Source organism: Rhodnius prolixus, unplaced genomic scaffold (genome assembly GCF_049639745.1).
Source record: "Rhodnius prolixus isolate KJV_2025 unplaced genomic scaffold, Rpr scaffold_7, whole genome shotgun sequence".
Lineage (NCBI taxonomy): Eukaryota > Metazoa > Arthropoda > Insecta > Hemiptera > Reduviidae > Rhodnius > Rhodnius prolixus.
In genome coordinates, this window is record NW_027411582.1 from 28,850,004 (window position 1) to 28,877,279 (window position 27,276).

A 27,276-nucleotide genomic window follows, 5' to 3' on the forward strand; every position below is an offset into this window, starting at 1 on the left:
TTTAATTTTTTTCGTATAATTTAACATTCGTTTGAATTATTAATGAATGCGCAATAAAAGACCAATACAATAAATATTTGTGAGCTTTTTTGTTTGTTCTATATCTTAATTTATTCACAAAATACCATATTGATGTTTTATTACTACTTTAGGAAGAGAATACAAGTCACTTTATTATTTTAAATTAAAAACAAATCTACTAACACATAATATATGAACATGTGCACAATTTTTTTTTTTAATCTTTTATTGCAATTTACCACTGCAACAGTTGTTGCAACAAACAAATATGGTGAAAGAGAAAAGAAATAACAGGAAATCATGATTGGAGAAGGCACAATTTATAGTGAAAATTATTTACATTAAATTATTGCAATAGTTTTATCACCCTCGCCAATTGTGTAAACAATTTTTCGTTGTGGAATTGTTTTGATTTAAAATCCTAAATTATAGCATTCAGAAAGGGTGGTGGGGAGTTAGAACATTGGCAACTAAATAGAAAGAAATTAACTCATTTCAACTCCTGTGCTCCCTTTTGCAAAGCATTTTGAAGAGCGGTTGAATGCAACAAAGCAGATTATGCATTCTACATATTCCAATTTTTGATTTTAAGAATAAAGATGTTATCCTAATGTTCAGGCCACATTATAAGTTTTGGAGTGTACTGTACCCGAAGTTAAATTATAATTTAAAATATTAAAATAAATTCTAGAAGGGCTACAGTCTATGCTGTTTGCTGCCTAACAGCAAACAAAAAAGTTAAACTTTGCACCTTGTTGCTGTGCCCAGCAACAAGAGTCAGTACTCAGTAGTAGTACGGTGCCAGCCACATACGAGCAGACATCAGGGCTTAGTCGGAGTATTGTTTACCTCGCCTATCCCTTGCTCAATTTCTTTGCATTGTCTTATACTTACGTTTTGTACAATTACAACGTTTATGATTATACTTGTACAATTACAACGGTTATAATTATATTTGTGCAAGTACAACGTCTTTGTTATTAATTTGCAAATCAAGAACAAAATAGTGAGTGCAAGTGCGGTAGTGGAAGGCTCGAACGTTTCCGCCTACGATAACGCCTCGTACATGTACGTGAGCAGTTCCGGCGTCCAGCAGGCGCATACCTACGATTATCGTCCGTAGAGAAGCACACCATATATAGCCAGCGGCTTAGCCTAATGGTAGCGTGAGCGACTGCTGACACTAACGCTTCACACCGCAGGTTCGATTCTCACCAGCATCAAATCGGTATTTAGACTTTTTTACTTTACTTTTTATTCCATAAAATAATTATTTTCACATTTTTATGTTTTGGGCATCCATTCCAACCTTATAATTTAACTTCAATTATAATTATAAGTGCTAAGTGGTAATTGTGGTCATTTTCTCTGTATTTAAGGACCCTCCAATCCCCATTGGGCCTACCTTCTTTAAACAGGGTGCGGAAATAGTAAGGGCACGCCCCGACATTTTCTGGCGCCCGAACAGGGACACAAACCCTACATTTCGGCACTGCCCGAATAGTAAATGTTTATTAACAACAACAAAATTAATAATAATAATAAATATTTATTAAAATACTTATTTCATTTTATTTTTATTTCTTTTTCTCGCCCCGCGAATTAGTACAGTCTGATTCTACTTTTATTCTCTATCTTCCGGCATTCCGGAAGTATGCAAATTATTCTTTAATAACTATTGGGCATTACCAATCATTCAGTTATTATATTTATTTAAAACCACAATTACCACTTAAACCTTTGCGTCTACATTAGACTTAATATTAATTGTGAGCTTCAAGCGCTATTAAAAATCTAATTGAATTACACTTAATTCTTTACGTCTACATTAGACATTATTATAAATTTTGAATTGTTTAAACGCAATTAATAATTTAATCGAATTACATTTAATTCAATAATAATTATTTCTATTATTTCTTCATTTTAAAAAGTGTTTTGTATTCATTCTTGATTATAGTTTATAATATTTGGCTCATTTAGCCCTTTGTTTATTAATAGTTAGTTCTCAAAACAGAATTTATCTTTCTGGAATACTGTTTATTGTACGCTGGCCATAACATATCTCCCTTCCGCTCATCGCAGAAAAAATATTTAACTATTGGCAGCATTTTCATATAATTGCTTTGTGTTTACTTCAACTTTCCGCATTTCTCTTCTGGTTCTAGGGATTTTATTTTGATTTTCTAGCAGTTCATCAATTCTATTGCTCAGAATGGAAGGCCTTACCCCCGAACGAACCGCAGAGTTCACTCATCTGAAGTCAAAACTTCAAAACTTAGCTCATGAGATTAAAGCTCTTTTAGAACAAGGGCGATCCATCACTGAGGACCCTTCCCAATTATTTCTATTCAAGGGTATGTACAAGAAGTTAGATTCTTATTTTGACACCTTCCAGTCTACATGGGATAAAATAATAGAGCTAGTACTCTCCTGGCAGTTAACTAGCCTCTTTCCCAGTCAACAAGATAAACAATTACAGCAGACTGTGAAACGCTATTATTATGAAATTAGCGCCATATATGAGCATCACATGAATCCAACTCCTGTTGCAGCTCCTGCGCCAGCATCTGGCCAGGCTTCAACCTTAAGCGAATCACGTATTATAAGAGCTCAGTATCCTAAGATAAATCTTCCTACCTTTGATGGGAACCAGGCAGAATGGCCGCTCTTTCGCGACACTTTCACTGCCCTTATTCATTCAGATGCTTCTTTATCTGGAATTGAAAAGTTTCTTTTCCTTATTTCATGCCTTAAGGGTCCAGCCCTCACCTTAATTAAGGGGATAGACATTGAGGAGGCCAACTATTCTCAAGCCTGGCACTTGCTCAATGCCACCTATAATGACAAGCGCAGATTGGCGAATAAATACCTCAAGACGGTATTGGATTATACCCCTCTTAAAAACAAGCCAACTTCCAATTCCATTAAGCATCTACTGACTACTGTTGTTGAGTGCATCGATTCCTTCCGGAAGTTAAAAATTCCTCAAGCGGACGACTACTTATTATTCTATCTGGTCCTCCGTTGCTTAGATAAGGGCACAAGGACAGCCTTTGAAACGCAGTACGCGCGCACAGAATTTCCCACCTATCAAAATCTTATAGATTTTATTAGAATAGAGTGGAGGTCCTCGGAACTAACTAATGAGGACTCAGGCCCTCCCTCAAATCCATTGCGACCTAGTCACCCTCCGACAAACGGAAGGGGAGGTACATCTCATGCGTCTCTTCTTGTTGATAACAAGGTTGTAGGCAATCCGCCATTACAAAGGAAGAAAACGTATCCTGATTCATCTAAGGCTGCCCGAATATCATGTCCTGTTTGCAAATCGGCCCATGGTCTATATCAATGTGACCCTTTCCGCAAGGCTTCTCCTTCAGAGCGCATCAAGCTGCTAAAGGATTGGAAGGGCTGCACCAACTGTCTTTCCGCTAAGCATGGGAAGGATTCATGCAGTTCACAAAGAAGATGCCAGCTTTGCGCTAAAATGCATCATACTTGGCTACACCTTTCGCAACCTCCAACACAACCTACTCCTTCCGCATCCTCTACAGTACCAAGTACTAGCGGCATAACCTTGGGTACTCAAAACACTCACACAGAGGTTCTGTTGGGCACAGCTGTGATTGAAGTGCAATCCGCCCAAGGCCGTTACCAAAGGGTGCGCGCGGTCCTTGATAATGGAAGTCAGCACTCGTTTATGACCCTCGACTGCGCTACGAGGTTAGGCCTGATCCCGCAGCCCTATGCACAATGCATATCCGGCATTGGTCAGGCACCCCTTAGTGGCATAGTGGGCAAATTGACCTGTCACATTCGATCAGCGCTCTACTCAGATCTTCGCGCAGACTTGGCCCCAGAGGTCATAGTAGTCACGCGCATTACTGGCCCTCTCCCTCATAAGCAACTTCCTTCCGAATTGCTAAATTTGTATAGATCATATGTACTCGCCGACGAAGAATTCTGGAAGCCAGCTCCAATCGAATTCTTGCTAGGAGGCGATCTATTCTATGACATAATCAAAGGGAAGCCTCTTACGTTAGGTCCTGATTCACCTAAGCTACTTCCAACAATATTCGGTTTTGTGGCAGCGGGCCCCACTAAAACCTCCACCTTATGCCAAGAGTCATCCACTCTATTAGCGCCTTCCACTAGTGATATGGAGAACATCATGGCAAGGTTTTGGGAAGTGGAAGAACTGCCTAAAACACGCATTGTGTCAGAGGAAGAAAATGCTTGCGAATCCCATTTCATTTCTACTCATAGTAGAACCCCTGAGGGACGCTACATAGTGTCTTTACCATTCAAAGATTCCATCTGTAACTTGGATAACCCCAGGCAGCAAGCGCTAACCCGGTTTTTTAACTTGGAAGCCAAGCTCGAAAGAAATGCCTCATTAAAAGAGCAGTATCATGCCTTCATGATGGGATACCTAACATTAGGCCACATGAAGGTAGCCCCTTCGGACACTTCCCTTTACACCATTCCTCACCATGCGGTATACAAAGAACAGAATGGCCAGATGAAATTACGCGTTGTATTTGACGCATCATGCAGCACTCGAGGTGGATCGCTAAACGATCATCTGTTTGCTGGTCCTAAGCTACAGCTGGATATAGGCGATGTCATCACTAGCTTGCGCGTACATCAGTTCGTTTTTATTGCCGACATAGTCAAAATGTATCGCCAGATCCTGTTGGATCCAAGCGACAGAAAGTATCAGCACATCCTGTGGAGATTCAACCCAGACGAACCCCTGCAAGAGTACGAGTTATGTACGGTCACTTATGGTGAGAAGGCCTCTGCCTTCTTGGCCCAGAGAACCCTCAAACAGCTGGTGCATGACGAAGGCGACTCATATCCTCTAGCTTCAAGAGCTCTACTCGAGGATATTTACGTTGACGACATCGCCACTGGGGCATCGACCATCGAGGGTGTCATGCGCCTTAAAGAAGAGCTCGTTACCCTGCTGGGCAAGGGAGGTTTCCACTTGAGTAAATGGGCCTCCAACTCCCTAGATTTATTGCATACTCTCCGCGAGGATGAAATTGGTGATCCCTGTATAGCCCTGTCCGACGATAGCCACGCTATCAAGATACTCGGCATTCAATGGAGCCCCAGCGAGGACGTGCTTTCATATCAAATACGCATTCCACCTTTGAAACTCACCAAGAGAGCGATCCTATCCGCCATTGCCCGCATCTATGACCCCCTGGGATATTTAGCCCCGGCAATTTTCTTCGCTAAGACGCTTCTCCAGGACCTTTGGGTAGCGAAAATTGGTTGGGATGAGGTAGGCCCCTCACAAATCGTGAACAAGTGGCAATTGTTCGTAGACCAGCTTAGCTGTTTAAGCGAAATAAAGCTTCGCCGCCACTTCACGTCACCAAACGCCACGCTACACCTAATAGTAGGTTTCAGCGATGCTTCACAGCGAGGCTATTCAGCTGTTCTATATTTGCTAGCCACGCTTCCCGAGGGTGTCCAAGCATCCCTGCTCAAGGCAAAAACAAAGCTTGCACCCATCAAGCCAACCACAATCCCGCGCCTAGAGCTGTGTGGAGCATTACTTCTCAGCAAGCTCTTCCACTCATGTCAAGGGCTGGTGACCAGGTTAGGCATCAGAGAATCCATCTTCTTCACAGACTCTCAGGTGGTGCTGGGTTGGCTTTCCACTCCACCAGAGTTGCTTAACACGTACGTAGCCCACAGAATTGTCGCTATATTGGACAATACCCAGAGAAACCAATGGAAGTATGTGCCATCCCAGGAAAATCCTGCAGATTGCGCATCGCGAGGCACTCTTCCAGGTGAACTTCTCCACCATCCTCTATGGTGGGCGGGGCCCTCTTGGCTGCGTACCATACCGAGTAATTGGCTCGAGCCAATCGCTCCACACGACCAACCTCTTCCTGAACTTAAATTAAAAAACATCACCGCGCTCAATACCACATCTGACTCAGACGCATTCGACTGGATTGAGCGTTTCAGTACGTACCCCAAGCTGGTGCGTAGCACTGCCTATGTCCTAAGGTTCATAAACAAGTTGCAACACCGTGCACTGCCCATTGGCCCTATATCGCTTCCCGAATATAGGAAGGCCGGAAAGCTTCTTGTAAAGCTTGCACAACGCTGCTATGTGACCTTTGACGGTAAGGTAGTAAACCTTAGATCCCTTTCCTCCCTGCGTCCATTCATTGACCAGGAAGGCCTTTTGAGGGTGGGTGGACGACTCGAACACTCTCGCCTCCCATATGATGCCAAGCATCCTTACATTATCCCCTCCAAATCTCACCTTACACAATTGTTGATTGATCATTATCATTTAACCTATCTGCATGCAGGAAGCACAGCGCTCCAAGCCATGCTGCAGACTAGGTACTGGATCCCCGGAGCCAGGGGAATAATTCGCCGCCGCGTCTTCCATTGCGTTACATGCTACAAGACAACGCGTGCTCCTCAAGCTCCCCTTATGGGCAATCTGCCCTCCTCACGACTTGAGGAGGGGCAGGTGTTCGCTCGCGTTGGCGTAGATTTTGGAGGTCCGTTCTACATACGTGAATCCTTGCGGCGAAAGGCTGCTCTCGGGAAGGCATACTTATGCCTATTTGTCTGTATGTCCACTAAAGCCGTGCACCTGGAACTAGTATCCAAGTGCACAACTGACGCCTTTCTGGCAGCACTCGAACGCTTTGTCAGCAGAAGAGGAAAGCCGGCGCACATCTATTCGGATTGTGGTACAAATTTCATCGGCTCGGCTCATCGCCTCAGAAAATTAATGGTGCTACTTAGGTCGGCTCAAGCGCAAGAACGGATCACTCAATATACCGTGCCTCAGGAGATTGAGTGGTCTTTCAATCCACCTTCAGCTCCCCACTTTGGAGGGCTATGGGAGGCCGGCATCAAGTCCTGTAAAACCATCTTACACAAGGTGATTGGGGAGAACGCGCTTACTTACGAAGAACTGGCTACATTGTTCTGCAGAATAGAAGGCATCCTCAACTCTAGACCCCTTATACCTATGGGATCCGACCCAGATAACATAGCTTGTCTGACTCCAGGGCACTTCCTCATCGGAAGATCCATAACCGCCTTACCCGAGGAGCACTCTCCTGGGAGCACAAGACTATCTCAGCGCTGGCAACTTATTCAGGACAAAACGCAGCATTTCTGGAATCGGTGGCGCATGGAGTACCTCCATTTCCTCCAGCAACGCCAGAAGTGGCTAAAGAGCACCCCTAATATTCTGGTGGGAGATTTGGTTATCCTCAAAGAGCCCAATTCCCCACAGAAATCTTGGCCATTAGCTAGAGTCACAGAAACACATCCCGGCAGCGACGGTATAGTCCGGGTAGTTACGATACGGACTAAAACCGGCACCTACAAGAGGCCCGTAGCCAAATTGGTTCCTTTGGCGCCTCTTAACCAACAATCCTAACTATCAAATTAATACATTCAAGCCGTGCGCAATGCACCAGCTTGCTTACTGATGCCAAGCATCCATATCATTCCCTTTATTTAACTTTCATTTCAATCTATCAAGTCTTTCCATAGCGACCGAACTGCAGCTTTACAACCCTTGGTAAACTCCTTCTCCTAGCCTTACTACCCCTTGAACCAGAATAGGCCACCTTCCGCGGATCTCGCTGCTTCACAATGAACTATAGATCTTGGAAAATTTAATATAATTTTGGTGGGCGGTATGTTCAGGCCACATTATAAGTTTTGGAGTGTACTGTACCCGAAGTTAAATTATAATTTAAAATATTAAAATAAATTCTAGAAGGGCTACAGTCTATGCTGTTTGCTGCCTAACAGCAAACAAAAAAGTTAAACTTTGCACCTTGTTGCTGTGCCCAGCAACAAGAGTCAGTACTCAGTAGTAGTACGGTGCCAGCCACATACGAGCAGACATCAGGGCTTAGTCGGAGTATTGTTTACCTCGCCTATCCCTTGCTCAATTTCTTTGCATTGTCTTATACTTACGTTTTGTACAATTACAACGTTTATGATTATACTTGTACAATTACAACGGTTATAATTATATTTGTGCAAGTACAACGTCTTTGTTATTAATTTGCAAATCAAGAACAAAATAGTGAGTGCAAGTGCGGTAGTGGAAGGCTCGAACGTTTCCGCCTACGATAACGCCTCGTACATGTACGTGAGCAGTTCCGGCGTCCAGCAGGCGCATACCTACGATTATCGTCCGTAGAGAAGCACACCATATATAGCCAGCGGCTTAGCCTAATGGTAGCGTGAGCGACTGCTGACACTAACGCTTCACACCGCAGGTTCGATTCTCACCAGCATCAAATCGGTATTTAGACTTTTTTACTTTACTTTTTATTCCATAAAATAATTATTTTCACATTTTTATGTTTTGGGCATCCATTCCAACCTTATAATTTAACTTCAATTATAATTATAAGTGCTAAGTGGTAATTGTGGTCATTTTCTCTGTATTTAAGGACCCTCCAATCCCCATTGGGCCTACCTTCTTTAAACAGGGTGCGGAAATAGTAAGGTTCCGCACGGAACCCTATCACGCCCCGACACCTAACGTTAATAGTAGATTAGTAGGGGCGAGCAAAAATAACCTGGCCACAGTTTTGGGATTTAAGTGGTTAGAAGCATTAGAGAAAAAAATCTTTACTTTGGCGTTTTTGTTAATAGAATTAAATGCATGATTTTCGTCAGTTTAATTTTTATAATCTAACAAAAATATTAAGATGACTTTCAGAGCTTATCAATTTTTACAAATAAATTGTTATTTCATTTTACTTATTAATATTATTATTATATTTTAAATCGTAACTCATTGGTTAGCGTTCAAAATTTCTTCGCAGAGATCTAGGGTTTGAATTCAGTTGCTGGCCCTTAGATTTTCTCTTCCTACATGCCCACTTTCCGGTGGTGGATATAAACACTGTCCGGAGGCCATCAGGGCACTACAAAAATCCTCCACAAAATCTAGTCTAAACACAACTATCTAGTCTTACTTTTTACACACTGATCTACTCCTTAAATTCAAAACGAGTGTGAAATTTCCTTGAATACAAACACAATAGATTACCTACTCAGGTAAAAATGCTATTTTGTTTTTCTCCCAATTAAAATTCGTGTTCATAATGGCTGCTCATAAAAATTATGAGTGGGGTGATTGAGTGGGGTGATCCGAAATAAAATACAGTTTTTATACATCTCACCTCGCTAACATGAACACGTAAGTAAAATAGCTGCTTTCTTTTCATTTCATAATTAATTAATTGAACTTCTTCTTGCACATGTTTACGATGTTGAAATGTTACTGTTGAATAAAGTCTGTAGAATCATTTAAAAGAACAATATTGCTTAAGTTGAAATTTCAAACCAAAGGATTAGGGTTGATGTGCTTAATGTCCAAGTTCAAATGTAACCCTTTGCGACTTCCTTGAAAATTACGGAATATTCGAAAGGACAAAGGACTTATAAACTGATATAATTTGCATCTAGGAATTCAGAATGAATATTTTAAAGGTTTACTAATTTGAACCAAAATATTATTGTCACTTCTTTAGTTGCAACTGTTCGAAATGGCAATTTTCAAAGATTTCTATTTTTAATTTTTCAGCTATGGTGGGTAATCAGATACACAAAGAGAAAATATTCTATCTCTTTGTAACAGTAGACCTCAAAGCCTATGTTTAACACTACTGCATTGCCAATGCTCGAACCTAGTCAGTTATTGCCAATGTGGTGTCATATAGACTCCATAATTTATTTTTTATATCTTTTTTACATTGATTTCAATTTTAATAATAAAATTTGCATTAAAGGATGAGAAAGAATAGGAATTAAGAACGAAAAAAAATTTTTGTCCACAAATCGGCATTAACATTTCACGCAGAAGGAATTAACTTCAACTTGGGATCGCAGTAATTTCAGTATTTTGTAGAACCCGGATTGACTGCCTTCTGGTAAGGGACATTTTCATTTTTTTAATTAAATTCCCTATTTTTTCAGTTACTGTGCGCTGTTGACACGGATGGGAAATTAACCAATTTGCTACAAGTTTTGCTGCAATTCGGACAGAAAATCAATTCTAGAAAGAGGCTTTTTTTTGTGACTTTCTAAGAAAATTATGTAAATTTATCAAATAAGCATTTAGACAACAAATGTTGATTATATCCAAAAAAGTTGTTATATCCAAGTTTTACGATTAGCACACAAACTCGATTCACTGAATCATTTTGTAAAGCTGTAACATTTAGCTCAAAAAAGAATAAACATGAATGAATTTTGCTCTCGGTTTTCATAATCTAAGAAAATATAAATTTTATGACACTCAAAAATATCAAGAGGAAAATCTCAGAATTCTTCGCGAGGAAGGTTTTGAAGTAAAAGTAAATTACCCTGTATGGGCAGAACAAATTAGTAATCTAGAGTCAAGTTAATAACAGAAAATCTACTTATATTACCAATCGGGAGTCGAAAAGACTCCGATATATTTATGTGTAATGCCAATCTGGAGTAAAAATGACTCTTATAATTCAAGTAAACTAATCTGCAAGAAACTTAGAATTCCACGGCCTTCAGCTCGTGACTATCAAATGGTGAGAGAGTGGGGATAGCATATCTAAGAGCATTTTGGGATAGCTTTGAGATGTGGGGAACAGATACCATTCCTATTATTGTGGAGTCAAATTGACTCCAGATTGGCAATGCAGTGTTAAGATGAAAATTTACTTTTGACCTTATATAAGTGGACGAATTGTTTGAATTATTTGACAGTTACCCCAATATCAAAAGTTTAAAAATTATATCTTATCTCCAGAACGTTTTAGAGATTTTAAAGTAATTCAGAGAACTTTTCGTGAACGACGTAATACTGGAAAATTAAGAGTCTAGCTCGCTTCCTTCCTTCTCGAACATAAAACTTTGTATATTTAATATTGTGAAACATTTTGTGCAGGTTCCTAGCAGTATTATTAGTTGCCTCAATTGTCACCTTATTCATCTATTTTTTTCGAATTTTAACATTCGAATATGTTATTATTGGTGGTGGTCCTGATGACAATGGTACTGATTTTACCAAATGTTATGATGTAACACCAATGAGTGACTTTAATTCGAATAAGGTACGTATTATTAAACATAAGTTAAATAGACCAAAACTTTGTTCGAAATTAATATTTAGCTCAATTAAACAAATCTAATTTTTATCTTTAATTACTTATTCTAAATCTAATCCTAAATCTAGTTCTAATTTAAAATTCAATTTAATTCTAAATGTAGAACAATTATTCACTAATAGAGTGTTCATAGTTTTCAAAATTTGGAGATTTCTCAGTGTTCTGTCTAGTAGGTTAGGAATTATATTTACACCTTAAATCAGCGGTTCCCAACCTGGGGTACGCGTACCCCTAAGAGTGCGCGAAAGATTGTTTAGTGGTACGCCAAAAAAAAAGTTATTATGCCGGAAAATGTAAAAATTCGAAAATATGTTGCTTTAGTTTTGACTAATATTACGCATGGCCCGCATATAATTTACTTCTCCTTTATTAACGCTTTGCTGTTTTAATTTACGATCCCTGCAATAGTTATTGGTTTGAAATGTTTACCTATTCATAAATTATTTTTTTAATAGGAACATATCATATGTATATGGTCTTTACAAGACACATTATATTCAGATTGTTTTGCTGTTAATTTAAAGTTACAATACGTAAAATCAAGAATACAATTTTTTATTTTATATACGAGGGGGTATACAGGGGCAGAGTTGGGCAAAAATTTAATCAATTAAAAAACAATTGAATTAAACCGAAATTTAATTTTAATCATGATTAAAATTAAAAAATTTAATCTTCCAAAATTAGTTGATTAAAATTAAATTCACTCCGATCCCCTTATCGCTACACGAACTCTACAAACACACATCAACCTCTTACAGGACTGGCTTTTCAAATGGAGAATCAAAACCAACGTTACGAAGTCTAAGTTTATAGTATTTACTCTCAGACGGAAAATCCTACCTCCTGTCATCTTGAACCAAACTCCTATACCAGCTGTGGACAAAGTACGCTACCTTGGACTGAACCTAGACAAACGGTTGACATGGAATCCCCATACTAGACTGAAAAGACAAGAAACTAACCAACGCTACAAACTTCTCGCCAGACTACTTGACAAACGTTCAAAACTTAACCTACATAACAAAAGACTCTTATATTTAATGTTACTGCGACCCATTTGGTCATACGGCATCGAAGTATGGGGATCGACTAAGCGTTCTAACTCACTACGCCTCCAGGCATTATAGCCCAAAAATACTTCGAAAACTTCTTAACGCTCCATTCAATATTTCTAACCTCACTATCCATAATGACCTCAAAATTCCTTTCATTACAGATCTTGCTAACACTCGTTTTCTCAAATTTCACTCCTCTACAGCAGCTCATCCTAACCCTCTCATAGAACACCTATCTTCCTCCACATTACCAGGTAATCCTCTAAGGAGATTGAAGAGAAGATGGCCTCGTGATCTTCTCTTATCTTAAGCACGTTACTGGAGTGGCACCACTGGGTGCCTTCTCCAATCATGATTTCCCGTTATTTCTTTTCTCTTTCACCGTATTTGCTTGTTGCAACAACTGTTGCAGTGGTAAATTGCAATAAAAGATTTAAAAAAAAAAAATAAAAAAAAATAATCATAATTTTAATTGATTGAATTAAATTCCAAATTTAGTTTTAATCACTTTGGACGATTAAATTTTTTAATTTAATCAAAATATGAGAGATTAAATTTTTAAAACTAAACATTGCCAATGGTTAAACCAGAATCGGACCAATGCATCTTTATTCCGCCTAGCTGGTGCCTCTTCTCTATCAATACGTATTATCCACCTTTCCCAAACTTGGCACCTTCATTCTACCAGTCTGGTGTCTCATCTATACCAAGTTGGTGACTCTCAAGACTTACATAGGACCACCTTACACTCACATTTAACCATGTTTACCACTCACTAGACTTAGATAGGACCACCTTACACTCACATTTAACCATGTTTACCACTCACTAGACTTAGATAGGACCACCTTACACTCACATTTAACCATGTTTACCACTCACTAGACTTAGATAGGACCACCTTACACTCACATTTAACCATGTTTACCACTCACTATAGTTATATAGGACCACCTTACTCTCACATTTAACCAAGTTTACCACTCACTATACTTAGATAGGACCACCTTACTCTCACATTTAACCAAGTTTACCACTCACTATACTTAGATAGGACTACCTTACACTCACATTTAACCTAATTAGCGACTCAATAAACTTATGAACAGGGTGACCAGAGTTATGTGTTCCACCCACTTTTTTTTTTAAACGACGGGAAATTTCAAAAAAATTGAAAACACGTATTTAATCAAATCTAGTTTTTTTCAGTAATTGACCCATTATTTAAACCCCAATTTCCCCAGATACAGTATCTAAGTTTTTTTTCAAATGGAACAAACCAGATCTAGGCAGGCTAGAGCTATTCGACATTCCAGATCTTCGATTGAAGCCAAGGGATTAAGGTTACTGTACACTTTATTTTTTAGATATCCCCTCTGAAAATAGTCTATTGGGGTTAAATCCGTAGTTCGAGGTCAAAATCGAGCTCTTCTTGAACCGGATGATAACTGGGGATGAAAAGTAGATTACCTACGAAAACATCTTAAGGAAAAGGACATATTGTGAACCCGGAAAACCTAGCCCTTCCACCTGTAAACCTAATTTCACTCTGAATAAGAGAATGTTGTGTATATAGTGAGACATTCGAGGACCTACACATTATGAGCTTTTAAAACCGAACGAAAAGCTAAATTCGGAGAAGTATTGTTAGCAAATGCATAATTTAAAGACAGCAGTCCAAGAAAAAAGGCCGGCGATGTTCAATAGGAAGAACATCATACTGCATCATGATAATGCCATGCCAAATGCTGCTTTAAAGACTCGTCTAAAAATTGCAGAACAAGGCTGGAAAATTCTGTCGCATCCACCATATTCCCCGAACTTAGCACCCTCCGACTATCACTTGTTTTTGTCCTTACAAAATTTGTTGAAGGGCGAAACATTTAAAAATGAAGTAGATATCAAACAAGTACTGGTTCAATTTCTCGCATCAAAAAATAATACATTTTCCAAAAATGAAATACATAAATTGCGCCCACGCTGGCGAGATATCATTAATAATAATGGCAATTATATTATTTAATCAACCCTTATACAACTGTCCTACCGGACAGTTTTAATAAAGTTTATTGGCAAGAAAAATTTGTATTTTGTTTTATTCCAAAAACTGACAGAACTTTCCGGTAGACCGTATATAAGTCTAGTGAGTGGTAAACATGGTTAAATGTGCTTGTAAGATAGCCCTATATAAGTCTAGTGAGTTGCCAACATGGTTAAATGTTAGTGCAAGGTGGTCCTATCTAAGTCTAGTGAGTGGTAAACATGGTTAAATGTGAATGTAAGGTGGTCCTATATACGTCTAGAGCAGTGGTTCTTACCCGGTGTTCCGCGAATATGGTCCAAGTGTTCCGCGAAATTTCAATTTTAAATGTATTGAAATTTAGAAACTTAGGAAAGATACGAAAACCAAAAATTGTTCCTTTTTTTTTAAATTTGAGTTTTCCACTACCAAATCTGGCCTATCTTTTTAAGTCATAGCCTTTTACAGCATTTTTCCAGTGGAAGTGAATTAGTGATGGGCAAAATCGTTCATTTCAATGAACGAGTCTGAACGAGTCGTTCATTTTCTTTTTAATTTCAATTAATACATATATCTTTTTTGAAAATTATATTCGATTTTTATATATACACTTTGTTTTACTCAATTATAAACTATAGTTATTTTGTGCACCGATCTATAAATATAGAAGATATAAAGAGTTGAAAAATTTTTGGGTCATGAAATTCTGTAAAATTATGGCCGTTCTATATCTCCCACCGTGAACCACGTATTCGTATGAAATTTTGTTCTCTTGTACACTTTGTTTTTCTCAATTATAAACTATAGTTATTTTGTGCCCAGATCTATAAATATAGTAGATATAAAGGGTTGAAAATTTTTTGGGTCATGAAATTCTGTAAAATTATGGCCGTTCTATATCTCTCACCGTAAACCACGTATTCGTATGAAATTTTGTTCTCTTGTACACTTTGTTTTTCTCAATTATAAACTATAGTTATTTTGTGCACAGATCTATAAATGTAGAAGATATAAAGGGTTGAAAATTTTTTGGGTCATGAAATTCTGTACAATTATGGCCGTTCTATATCTTCCACTGTGAACCACGTATTGATACGGAATTTTGTTCTCTTGTACACTTTGTTTTTCTCAATTATAAACTATAGTCATTTTATGCACAAATCTAAAAAGGTAGAAGATATAAAGGGTTGAAAATTTTTTGGGTCATGAAATTTTGTAAAATTGTGACCGTTTATCTCCCACTGTGGACCACGTATTGATATGGAATTTTGTTCTCTTATACACTTTGTTTTTCTCAATTATAAACTATAGTTATTTTGTGCACAGATCAATAAATATAGAAGATATAAAGGGTTGAAAATTTTTTGGGTCATGAAATTCTGTAAAATTATGGCCGTTCTATATCTCCCACCGTGAACCACGTATTCGTATGAAATTTTGTTCTCTTGTACACTTTGTTTTTCTCAATTATAAACTATAGTTATTTTGTGCACAGATCTATAAAGGTAGAAGATATAAAGGGTTGAAAATTTTTTGGGTCATGAAATTCTGTACAATTATGGCCGTTCTATATCTTCCACTGTGAACCACCTATTGATACGGAATTTTGTTCTCTTGTACACTTTGTTTTTCTCAATTATAAACTATAGTCATTTTGTGCAAAAATCTAAAAAGATAGAAGATATAAAGGGTTGAAAATTTTTTGGGTCATGAAATTTTGTAAAATTGTGGCCGTTTATCTCCCACTGTGGACCACGTATTGATATGGAATTTTGTTCTCTTGTACACTTTGTTTTTCTCAATTATAAACTATAGTTATTTTGTGTGCAGATCTATAAATGTAGAAGATATAAAGGGTTGAAAATTTTTTGGGTCATGAAATTTTTTAAAATTGCGGCCGTTCTATATCTCCCACTGTGGACCACGTATTGATATGGAATTTTTTTCTCTTATACACTTTGTTTTTCTCAATTATAAACTATAGTTATTTTGTGCACAGATCTAAAAAGGTAGAAGATATACAGGGTTGAAAATTTTTTGGGTCATGAAATTTTGTAAAATTGTGGCCGTTCTATATCTCCCACTGTGGACCACGTATTGATATGGAATTTTTTTCTCTTATACACTTGGTTTTTCTCAATTATAAACTATAGTTATTTTGTGCACAGATCTATAAATATAGAATATATAAAGGGTTGAAAATTTTTTGGGTCATGAAATTCTATAAAATTATGACCGTTCTATGTCTCCCACTGTGAACCACGTATTCGTATGAAATTTTGTTCTCTTGTACACTTTGTTTTTCTCAAATATAAACTATAGTTATTTTGTGCACAGATCTAAAAAGGTAGAAGATATAAAGGGTTGAAAATTTTTTGGGTCGTGAAATTCTGTAAAACTGTGGCCGTTCTATATCTCCCACTGTGAACCACGTATTGATATGGAATTTTATTCTCTTATACACTTTGTTTTTCTCAGTTATAAACTATAGTTATTTTGTGCACAGATCTAAAAAGGTAGAAGATATAAAGGGTTGAAAATTTTTTGGTCATGAAATTCTTTAAAATTATGGTCTTTCTATATCTCCCACCGTGAACCACGTATTGGTATGAAATTTTGTTCTCTTATACACTTTGTTTTTCTCAATTATAAACTATAGTTATTTTGTGCACAGATCAATAAATATAGAAGATATAAAGGGTTGAAAATTTTTTGGGTCATGAAATTCTGTAAAATTATGGCCGTTCTATATCTCCCACCGTGAACCACGTATTCGTATGAAATTTTGTTCTCTTGTACACTTTGTTTTTCTCAATTATAAACTATAGTTATTTTGTGCACAGATCTATAAAGGTAGAAGATATAAAGGGTTGAAAATTTTTTGGGTCATGAAATTCTGTACAATTATGGCCGTTCTATATCTTCCACTGTGAACCACCTATTGATACGGAATTTTGTTCTCTTGTACACTTTATTTTCTCAATTATAAACTATAGTCATTTTGTGCACAAATCTAAAAAGGTAGAAGATATAAAGGCTTGAAAATTTTTTGGGTCATGAAATTCTGTAAAATTATGGGCGTTCTATATCTTCCACTGTGAACCACGTATTGATATGGAATTTTGTTCTCTTGTACACTTTGTTTTTCTCAATTATAAACTATAGTCATTTTGTGCACAGATCTAAAAAGGTAGAAGATATAAAGGGTTGAAAATTTTTTGGGTCATGAAATTTTGTAAAATTGTGGCCGTTCTATATCTCCCACCGTGAACCACGTATTCGTATGAAATTTTGTTCTCTTGTACACTTTGTTTTTCTCAATTATAAACTATAGTTATTTTGTGCGCAGATCTATAAATGTAGAAGATATAAAGGGTTGAAAATTTTTTGGGTCATGAAATTTTTTAAAATTGCGGCCGTTCTATATCTCCTACTGTGGACCACGTATTGATATGGAATTTTGTTCTCTTATACACTTTTTTTTCACAATTATAAACTATAGTTATTTTGTGCACAGATCTAAAAAGGTAGAAGATATACAGGGTTGAAAATTTTTTGGGTCATGAAATTTTGTAAAATTGTGGCCGTTCTATATCTCCCACTGTGGGCCACGTATTGATATGGAATTTTGTTCTCTTATACACTTTGTTTTTCTCAGTTATAAACTATAGTTATTTTATGCGCAGATCTATAAATGTAGAAGATATAAAGGGTTGAAAATTTTTTGGGTCATGAAATTTTGTAAAATTGTGGCTGTTCTATATCTCCCACTGTGGACCACGTATTGATATGGAATTTTGTTCTCTTGTACACTTTGTTTTCCTCAATTATAAACTATAGTCATTTTGTGCACAGATCTAAAAAGGTAGAAGATATAAAGGGTTGAAAATTTTTTGGGTCATGAAATTTTGTAAAATTGTGGCCGTTCTATATCTCCCACCGTGAACCACGTATTCGTATGAAATTTTGTTCTCTTGTACACTTTGTTTTTCTCAATTATAAACTATAGTTATTTTGTGCGCAGATCTATAAATGTAGAAGATATAAAGGGTTGAAAATTTTTTGGGTCATGAAATTTTTTAAAATTGCGGCCGTTCTATATCTCCTACTGTGGACCACGTATTGATATGGAATTTTGTTCTCTTATACACTTTTTTTTTCTCAATTATAAACTATAGTTATTTTGTGCACAGATCTAAAAAGGTAGAAGATATACAGGGTTGAAAATTTTTTGGGTCATGAAATTTTGTAAAATTGTGGCCGTTCTATATCTCCCACTGTGGGCCACGTATTGATATGGAATTTTGTTCTCTTATACACTTTGTTTTTCTCAGTTATAAACTATAGTTATTTTATGCGCAGATCTATAAATGTAGAAGATATAAAGGGTTGAAAATTTTTTGGGTCATGAAATTTTGTAAAATTGTGGCTGTTCTATATCTCCCACTGTGGACCACGTATTGATATGGAATTTTGTTCTCTTGTACACTTTGTTTTCCTCAATTATAAACTATAGTCATTTTGTGCACAAATCTAAAAAGGTGGAAGATATAAAGGGTTGAAAATTTTTTGGGTCATGAAATTCTGTAAAATTATGGCCGTTCTATATCTTCCACTGTGAACCACGTATTGATATGGAATTTTGTTCTCTTGTACACTTTGTTTTTCTCAATTATAAACTATAGTCATTTTGTGCACAGATCTAAAAAGGTAGAAGATATAAAGGGTTGAAATTTTTTGGGTCATGAAATTCTGAAAAATTATGGCCGTTCTATATCTCCCACCGTGAACCACGTATTCGTATGAAATTTTGTTCTCGTGTACACTTTATTTTTCTCAATTATAAACTATAGTTATTTTGTGCACAGATCTAAAAAGGTAGAAGATATACAGGGTTGAAAATTTTTTGGGTCATGAAATTTTGTAAACTTGTGGCCGTTCTATATCTCCCACTGTGGACCACGTATTGATATGGAATTTTGTTCTCTTATACACTTTGTTTTTCTCAATTATAAACTATAGTTATTTTGTGCACAGATCTATAAATATAGAAGATATAAAGGGTTGAAAATTTTTTGGGTCATGAAATTCTGTAAAATTATGGCCGTTCTATATCTCCCACCGTGAACCACGTATTCGTATGAAATTTTGTTCTCTTGTACACTTTGTTTTTCTCAATTATAAACTATAGTTATTTTGTGCACAGATCTATAAAGGTAGAAGATAAAAAGGGTTGAAAATTTTTTGGGTCATGAAATTCTGTACAATTATGGCCGTTCTATATCTTCCACTGTGAACCACCTATTGATACGGAATTTTGTTCTCTTGTACACTTTGTTTTTCTCAATTATAAACTATAGTCATTTTGTGCACAAATCTAAAAAGGTGGAATATATAAAGGGATGAAAATTTATTGGGTCATGAAATTCTGTAAAATTATGGCCGTTCTATATCTCTCACCGTAAACCACGTATTCGTATGAAATTTTGTTCTCTTGTACACTTTGTTTTTCTCAATTATAAACTATAGTTATTTTGTGCACAGATCTATAAATGTAGAAGATATAAAGGGTTGAAAATTTTTTGGGTCATGAAATTCTGTACAATTATGGCCGTTCTATATCTTCCACTGTGAACCACGTATTGATACGGAATTTCGTTCTCTTGTACACTTTGTTTTTCTCAATTATAAACTATAGTCATTTTGTGCCCAAATCTAAAAAGGTAGAAGATATAAAGGCTTGAAAATTTTTTGGGTCATGAAATTCTGTAAAATTATGGGCGTTCTATATCTTTCACTGTGAACCACGTATTAATATGGAATTTTGTTCTCTTGTACACTTTGTTTTTCTCAATTATAAACTATAGTCATTTTGTGCACAGATCTAAAAAGGTAGAAGATATAAAGGGTTGAAAATTTTTTGGGTCATGAAATTTTGTAAAATTGTGGCCGTTCTATATCTCCCACTGTGGACCACGTATTGATATGGAATTTTGTTCTCTTATACATTTTGTTTTTCTCAATTATAAACTATAGTTATTTTGTGCACAGATCTAAAAAGGTAGAAGATATAAAGGGTTGAAAATTTTTTGGGTCATAAAATTTTGTAAAATTGTGGCCGTTTATCTCCCACTGTGGGCCACGTATTGATATGGAATTTTGTTCTCTTATACACTTTGTTTTTCTCAATTATAAACTATAGTTATTTTATGCGCAGATCTATAAATGTAGAAGATATAAAGGGTTGAAAATTTTTTGGGTCATGAAATTTTGTAAAATTGTGGCTGTTGTATATCTCCCACTGTGGACCACGTATTGATATGGAATTTTGTTCTCTTGTACACTTTGTTTTCCTCAATTATAAACTATAGTCATTTTGTGCACAAATCTAAAAAGGTGGAAGATATAAAGGGTTGAAAATTTTTTGGGTCATGAAATTCTGTAAAATTATGGCCGTTCTATATCTTCCACTGTGAACCACGTATTGATATGGAATTTTGTTCTCTTGTACACTTTGTTTTTCTCAATTATAAACTATAGTCATTTTGTGCACAGATCTAAAAAGGTAGAAGATATAAAGGGTTGAAATTTTTGGGTCATGAAATTCTGAAAAACTATGGCCGTTCTATATCTCCCACCGTGAACCACGTATTCGTATGAAATTTTGTTCTCGTGTACACTTTATTTTTCTCAATTATAAACTATAGTTATTTTATGCGCAGATCTATAAATGTAGAAGATATGAAGGGTTGAAAATTTTTTGGGTCATGAAATTTTGTAAAATTGTGGCTGTTCTATATCTCCCATTGTGGACAACGTATTGATATGGAATTTTGTTCTCTTGTACACTTTGTTTTTCTCAATTATAAACTATAGTCATTTTGTGCACAGATCTAAAAAGGTAGGAGATATAAAGGGTTGAAAATTTTTTGGGTCATGAAATTCTGTAAAATTATGGGCGTTCTATATCTCCCACCGTGAACCACGTATTCGTATGAAATTTTGTTCTCTTGTACACTTTGTTTTTCTCAATTATAAACTATAGTTATTTTGTGTGCAGATCTATAAATGTAGAAGATATAAAGGGTTGAAAATTTTTTGGGTCATGAAATTTTTTAAAATTGCGGCCGTTCTATATCTCCCACTGTGGACCACGTATTGATATGGAATTTTTTTCTCTTATACACTTTGTTTTTCTCAATTATAAACTATAGTTATTTTGTGCACAGATCTAAAAAGGTAGAAGATATACAGGGTTGAAAATTTTTTGGGTCATGAAATTTTGTAAAATTGTGGCCGTTCTATATCTCCCACTGTGGACCACGTATTGATATGGAATTTTTTTCTCTTATACACTTGGTTTTTCTCAATTATAAACTATAGTTATTTTGTGCACAGATCTATAAATATAGAATATATAAAGGGTTGAAAATTTTTTGGGTCATGAAATTCTATAAAATTATGACCGTTCTATGTCTCCCACTGTGAACCACGTATTCGTATGAAATTTTGTTCTCTTGTACACTTTGTTTTTCTCAAATATAAACTATAGTTATTTTGTGCACAGATCTAAAAAGGTAGAAGATATACAGGGTTGAAAATTTTTTGGGTCATGAAATTCTGTAAAACTGTGGCCGTTCTATATCTCCCACTGTGAACCACGTATTGATATGGAATTTTATTCTCTTATACACTTTGTTTTTCTCAGTTATAAACTATAGTTATTTTGTGCACAGATCTAAAAAGGTAGAAGATATAAAGGGTTGAAAATTTTTTGGTCATGAAATTCTTTAAAATTATGGTCTTTCTATATCTCCCACCGTGAACCACGTATTGGTATGAAATTTTGTTCTCTTATACACTTTGTTTTTCTCAATTATAAACTATAGTTATTTTGTGCACAGATCAATAAATATAGAAGATATAAAGGGTTGAAAATTTTTTGGGTCATGAAATTCTGTAAAATTATGGCCGTTCTATATCTCCCACCGTGAACCACGTATTCGTATGAAATTTTGTTCTCTTGTACACTTTGTTTTTCTCAATTATAAACTATAGTTATTTTGTGCACAGATCTATAAAGGTAGAAGATATAAAGGGTTGAAAATTTTTTGGGTCATGAAATTCTGTACAATTATGGCCGTTCTATATCTTCCACTGTGAACCACCTATTGATACGGAATTTTGTTCTCTTGTACACTTTGTTTTTCTCAATTATAAACTATAGTCATTTTGTGCAAAAATCTAAAAAGATAGAAGATATAAAGGGTTGAAAATTTTTTGGGTCATGAAATTTTGTAAAATTGTGGCCGTTTATCTCCCACTGTGGACCACGTATTGATATGGAATTTTGTTCTCTTATACACTTTGTTTTTCTCAATTATAAACTATAGTTATTTTGTGCACAGATCTATAAATATAGAAGATATAAAGGGTTGAAAATTTTTTGGGTCATGAAATTCTGTAAAATTATGGCCGTTCTATATCTCCCACCGTGAACCACGTATTCGTATGAAATTTTGTTCTCTTGTACACTTTGTTTTTCTCAATTATAAACTATAGTTATTTTGTGCACAGATCTATAAAGGTAGAAGATATAATGGGTTGAAAATTTTTTGGGTCATGAAATTCTGTACAATTATGGCCGTTCTATATCTTCCACTGTGAACCACCTATTGATACGGAATTTTGTTCTCTTGTACACTTTATTTTCTCAATTATAAACTATAGTCATTTTGTGCACAAATCTAAAAAGGTAGAAGATATAAAGGCTTGAAAATTTTTTGGGTCATGAAATTTTTTAAAATTGCGGCCGTTCTATATCTCCTACTGTGGACCACGTATTGATATGGAATTTTGTTCTCTTATACACTTTTTTTTCACAATTATAAACTATAGTTATTTTGTGCACAGATCTAAAAAGGTAGAAGATATACAGGGTTGAAAATTTTTTGGGTCATGAAATTTTGTAAAATTGTGGCCGTTCTATATCTCCCACTGTGGGCCACGTATTGATATGGAATTTTGTTCTCTTATACACTTTGTTTTTCTCAGTTATAAACTATAGTTATTTTATGCGCAGATCTATAAATGTAGAAGATATAAAGGGTTGAAAATTTTTTGGGTCATGAAATTTTGTAAAATTGTGGCTGTTCTATATCTCCCACTGTGGACCACGTATTGATATGGAATTTTGTTCTCTTGTACACTTTGTTTTCCTCAATTATAAACTATAGTCATTTTGTGCACAGATCTAAAAAGGTAGAAGATATAAAGGGTTGAAAATTTTTTGGGTCATGAAATTTTGTAAAATTGTGGCCGTTCTATATCTCCCACCGTGAACCACGTATTCGTATGAAATTTTGTTCTCTTGTACACTTTGTTTTTCTCAATTATAAACTATAGTTATTTTGTGCGCAGATCTATAAATGTAGAAGATATAAAGGGTTGAAAATTTTTTGGGTCATGAAATTTTTTAAAATTGCGGCCGTTCTATATCTCCTACTGTGGACCACGTATTGATATGGAATTTTGTTCTCTTATACACTTTTTTTTTCTCAATTATAAACTATAGTTATTTTGTGCACAGATCTAAAAAGGTAGAAGATATACAGGGTTGAAAATTTTTTGGGTCATGAAATTTTGTAAAATTGTGGCCGTTCTATATCTCCCACTGTGGGCCACGTATTGATATGGAATTTTGTTCTCTTATACACTTTGTTTTTCTCAGTTATAAACTATAGTTATTTTATGCGCAGATCTATAAATGTAGAAGATATAAAGGGTTGAAAATTTTTTGGGTCATGAAATTTTGTAAAATTGTGGCTGTTCTATATCTCCCACTGTGGACCACGTATTGATATGGAATTTTGTTCTCTTGTACACTTTGTTTTCCTCAATTATAAACTATAGTCATTTTGTGCACAAATCTAAAAAGGTGGAAGATATAAAGGGTTGAAAATTTTTTGGGTCATGAAATTCTGTAAAATTATGGCCGTTCTATATCTTCCACTGTGAACCACGTATTGATATGGAATTTTGTTCTCTTGTACACTTTGTTTTTCTCAATTATAAACTATAGTCATTTTGTGCACAGATCTAAAAAGGTAGAAGATATAAAGGGTTGAAATTTTTTGGGTCATGAAATTCTGAAAAATTATGGCCGTTCTATATCTCCCACCGTGAACCACGTATTCGTATGAAATTTTGTTCTCGTGTACACTTTATTTTTCTCAATTATAAACTATAGTTATTTTGTGCACAGATCTAAAAAGGTAGAAGATATACAGGGTTGAAAATTTTTTGGGTCATGAAATTTTGTAAACTTGTGGCCGTTCTATATCTCCCACTGTGGACCACGTATTGATATGGAATTTTGTTCTCTTATACACTTTGTTTTTCTCAATTATAAACTATAGTTATTTTGTGCACAGATCTATAAATATAGAAGATATAAAGGGTTGAAAATTTTTTGGGTCATGAAATTCTGTAAAATTATGGCCGTTCTATATCTCCCACCGTGAACCACGTATTCGTATGAAATTTTGTTCTCTTGTACACTTTGTTTTTCTCAATTATAAACTATAGTTATTTTGTGCACAGATCTATAAAGGTAGAAGATAAAAAGGGTTGAAAATTTTTTGGGTCATGAAATTCTGTACAATTATGGCCGTTCTATATCTTCCACTGTGAACCACCTATTGATACGGAATTTTGTTCTCTTGTACACTTTGTTTTTCTCAATTATAAACTATAGTCATTTTGTGCACAAATCTAAAAAGGTGGAATATATAAAGGGATGAAAATTTATTGGGTCATGAAATTCTGTAAAATTATGGCCGTTCTATATCTCTCACCGTAAACCACGTATTCGTATGAAATTTTGTTCTCTTGTACACTTTGTTTTTCTCAATTATAAACTATAGTTATTTTGTGCACAGATCTATAAATGTAGAAGATATAAAGGGTTGAAAATTTTTTGGGTCATGAAATTCTGTACAATTATGGCCGTTCTATATCTTCCACTGTGAACCACGTATTGATACGGAATTTCGTTCTCTTGTACACTTTGTTTTTCTCAATTATAAACTATAGTCATTTTGTGCCCAAATCTAAAAAGGTAGAAGATATAAAGGCTTGAAAATTTTTTGGGTCATGAAATTCTGTAAAATTATGGGCGTTCTATATCTTTCACTGTGAACCACGTATTAATATGGAATTTTGTTCTCTTGTACACTTTGTTTTTCTCAATTATAAACTATAGTCATTTTGTGCACAGATCTAAAAAGGTAGAAGATATAAAGGGTTGAAAATTTTTTGGGTCATGAAATTTTGTAAAATTGTGGCCGTTCTATATCTCCCACTGTGGACCACGTATTGATATGGAATTTTGTTCTCTTATACATTTTGTTTTTCTCAATTATAAACTATAGTTATTTTGTGCACAGATCTAAAAAGGTAGAAGATATAAAGGGTTGAAAATTTTTTGGGTCATAAAATTTTGTAAAATTGTGGCCGTTTATCTCCCACTGTGGGCCACGTATTGATATGGAATTTTGTTCTCTTATACACTTTGTTTTTCTCAATTATAAACTATAGTTATTTTATGCGCAGATCTATAAATGTAGAAGATATAAAGGGTTGAAAATTTTTTGGGTCATGAAATTTTGTAAAATTGTGGCTGTTGTATATCTCCCACTGTGGACCACGTATTGATATGGAATTTTGTTCTCTTGTACACTTTGTTTTCCTCAATTATAAACTATAGTCATTTTGTGCACAAATCTAAAAAGGTGGAAGATATAAAGGGTTGAAAATTTTTTGGGTCATGAAATTCTGTAAAATTATGGCCGTTCTATATCTTCCACTGTGAACCACGTATTGATATGGAATTTTGTTCTCTTGTACACTTTGTTTTTCTCAATTATAAACTATAGTCATTTTGTGCACAGATCTAAAAAGGTAGAAGATATAAAGGGTTGAAATTTTTGGGTCATGAAATTCTGAAAAACTATGGCCGTTCTATATCTCCCACCGTGAACCACGTATTCGTATGAAATTTTGTTCTCGTGTACACTTTATTTTTCTCAATTATAAACTATAGTTATTTTATGCGCAGATCTATAAATGTAGAAGATATGAAGGGTTGAAAATTTTTTGGGTCATGAAATTTTGTAAAATTGTGGCTGTTCTATATCTCCCATTGTGGACAACGTATTGATATGGAATTTTGTTCTCTTGTACACTTTGTTTTTCTCAATTATAAACTATAGTCATTTTGTGCACAGATCTAAAAAGGTAGGAGATATAAAGGGTTGAAAATTTTTTGGGTCATGAAATTCTGTAAAATTATGGGCGTTCTATATCTCCCACCGTGAACCACGTATTCGTATGAAATTTTGTTCTCTTGTACACTTTGTTTTTCTCAATTATAAACTATAGTTATTTTGTGTGCAGATCTATAAATGTAGAAGATATAAAGGGTTGAAAATTTTTTGGGTCATGAAATTTTTTAAAATTGCGGCCGTTCTATATCTCCCACTGTGGACCACGTATTGATATGGAATTTTTTTCTCTTATACACTTTGTTTTTCTCAATTATAAACTATAGTTATTTTGTGCACAGATCTAAAAAGGTAGAAGATATACAGGGTTGAAAATTTTTTGGGTCATGAAATTTTGTAAAATTGTGGCCGTTCTATATCTCCCACTGTGGACCACGTATTGATATGGAATTTTTTTCTCTTATACACTTGGTTTTTCTCAATTATAAACTATAGTTATTTTGTGCACAGATCTATAAATATAGAATATATAAAGGGTTGAAAATTTTTTGGGTCATGAAATTCTATAAAATTATGACCGTTCTATGTCTCCCACTGTGAACCACGTATTCGTATGAAATTTTGTTCTCTTGTACACTTTGTTTTTCTCAAATATAAACTATAGTTATTTTGTGCACAGATCTAAAAAGGTAGAAGATATACAGGGTTGAAAATTT

At 35.3% G+C, this 27,276-nt stretch overlaps 1 protein-coding gene, 1 long non-coding RNA gene and 1 pseudogene across 2 annotated transcripts; 2 read left to right on the forward strand and 1 right to left on the reverse strand.

Annotated features, from left to right (window-relative positions):
* Nucleotides 1–9,371, reverse strand: LOC141447337 (uncharacterized). The gene is made up of 2 exons (XR_012454264.1): nucleotides 8,584–9,371; nucleotides 1–628 (listed from the first exon to the last, which is right to left on the reverse strand). It is a non-coding gene; the product is annotated as an uncharacterized lncRNA (long non-coding RNA).
* LOC141447326 (uncharacterized) lies at nucleotides 1,879–11,115 on the forward strand. Its single transcript, XM_074114763.1, has 3 exons — nucleotides 1,879–8,344; nucleotides 9,843–9,983; nucleotides 10,979–11,115. Exon 1 carries the CDS (start codon nucleotides 2,237–2,239, stop codon nucleotides 7,460–7,462), a length of 5,226 nt encoding a protein of 1,741 aa, XP_073970864.1. The 5' UTR covers nucleotides 1,879–2,236; the 3' UTR covers nucleotides 7,463–8,344; nucleotides 9,843–9,983; nucleotides 10,979–11,115.
* LOC141447328 (pallidipin-like) overlaps nucleotides 11,038–27,276 on the forward strand; it is a 24,566-nt pseudogene continuing 8,327 nt past the window's right edge.

Bases quoted from the DNA above. Each gene is read 5' to 3' on its own strand.
- LOC141447326 (XM_074114763.1), top strand. From the start codon at position 2,237: ATGGAAGGCCTTACCCCCGAACGAACCGCAGAGTTCACTCATCTGAAG.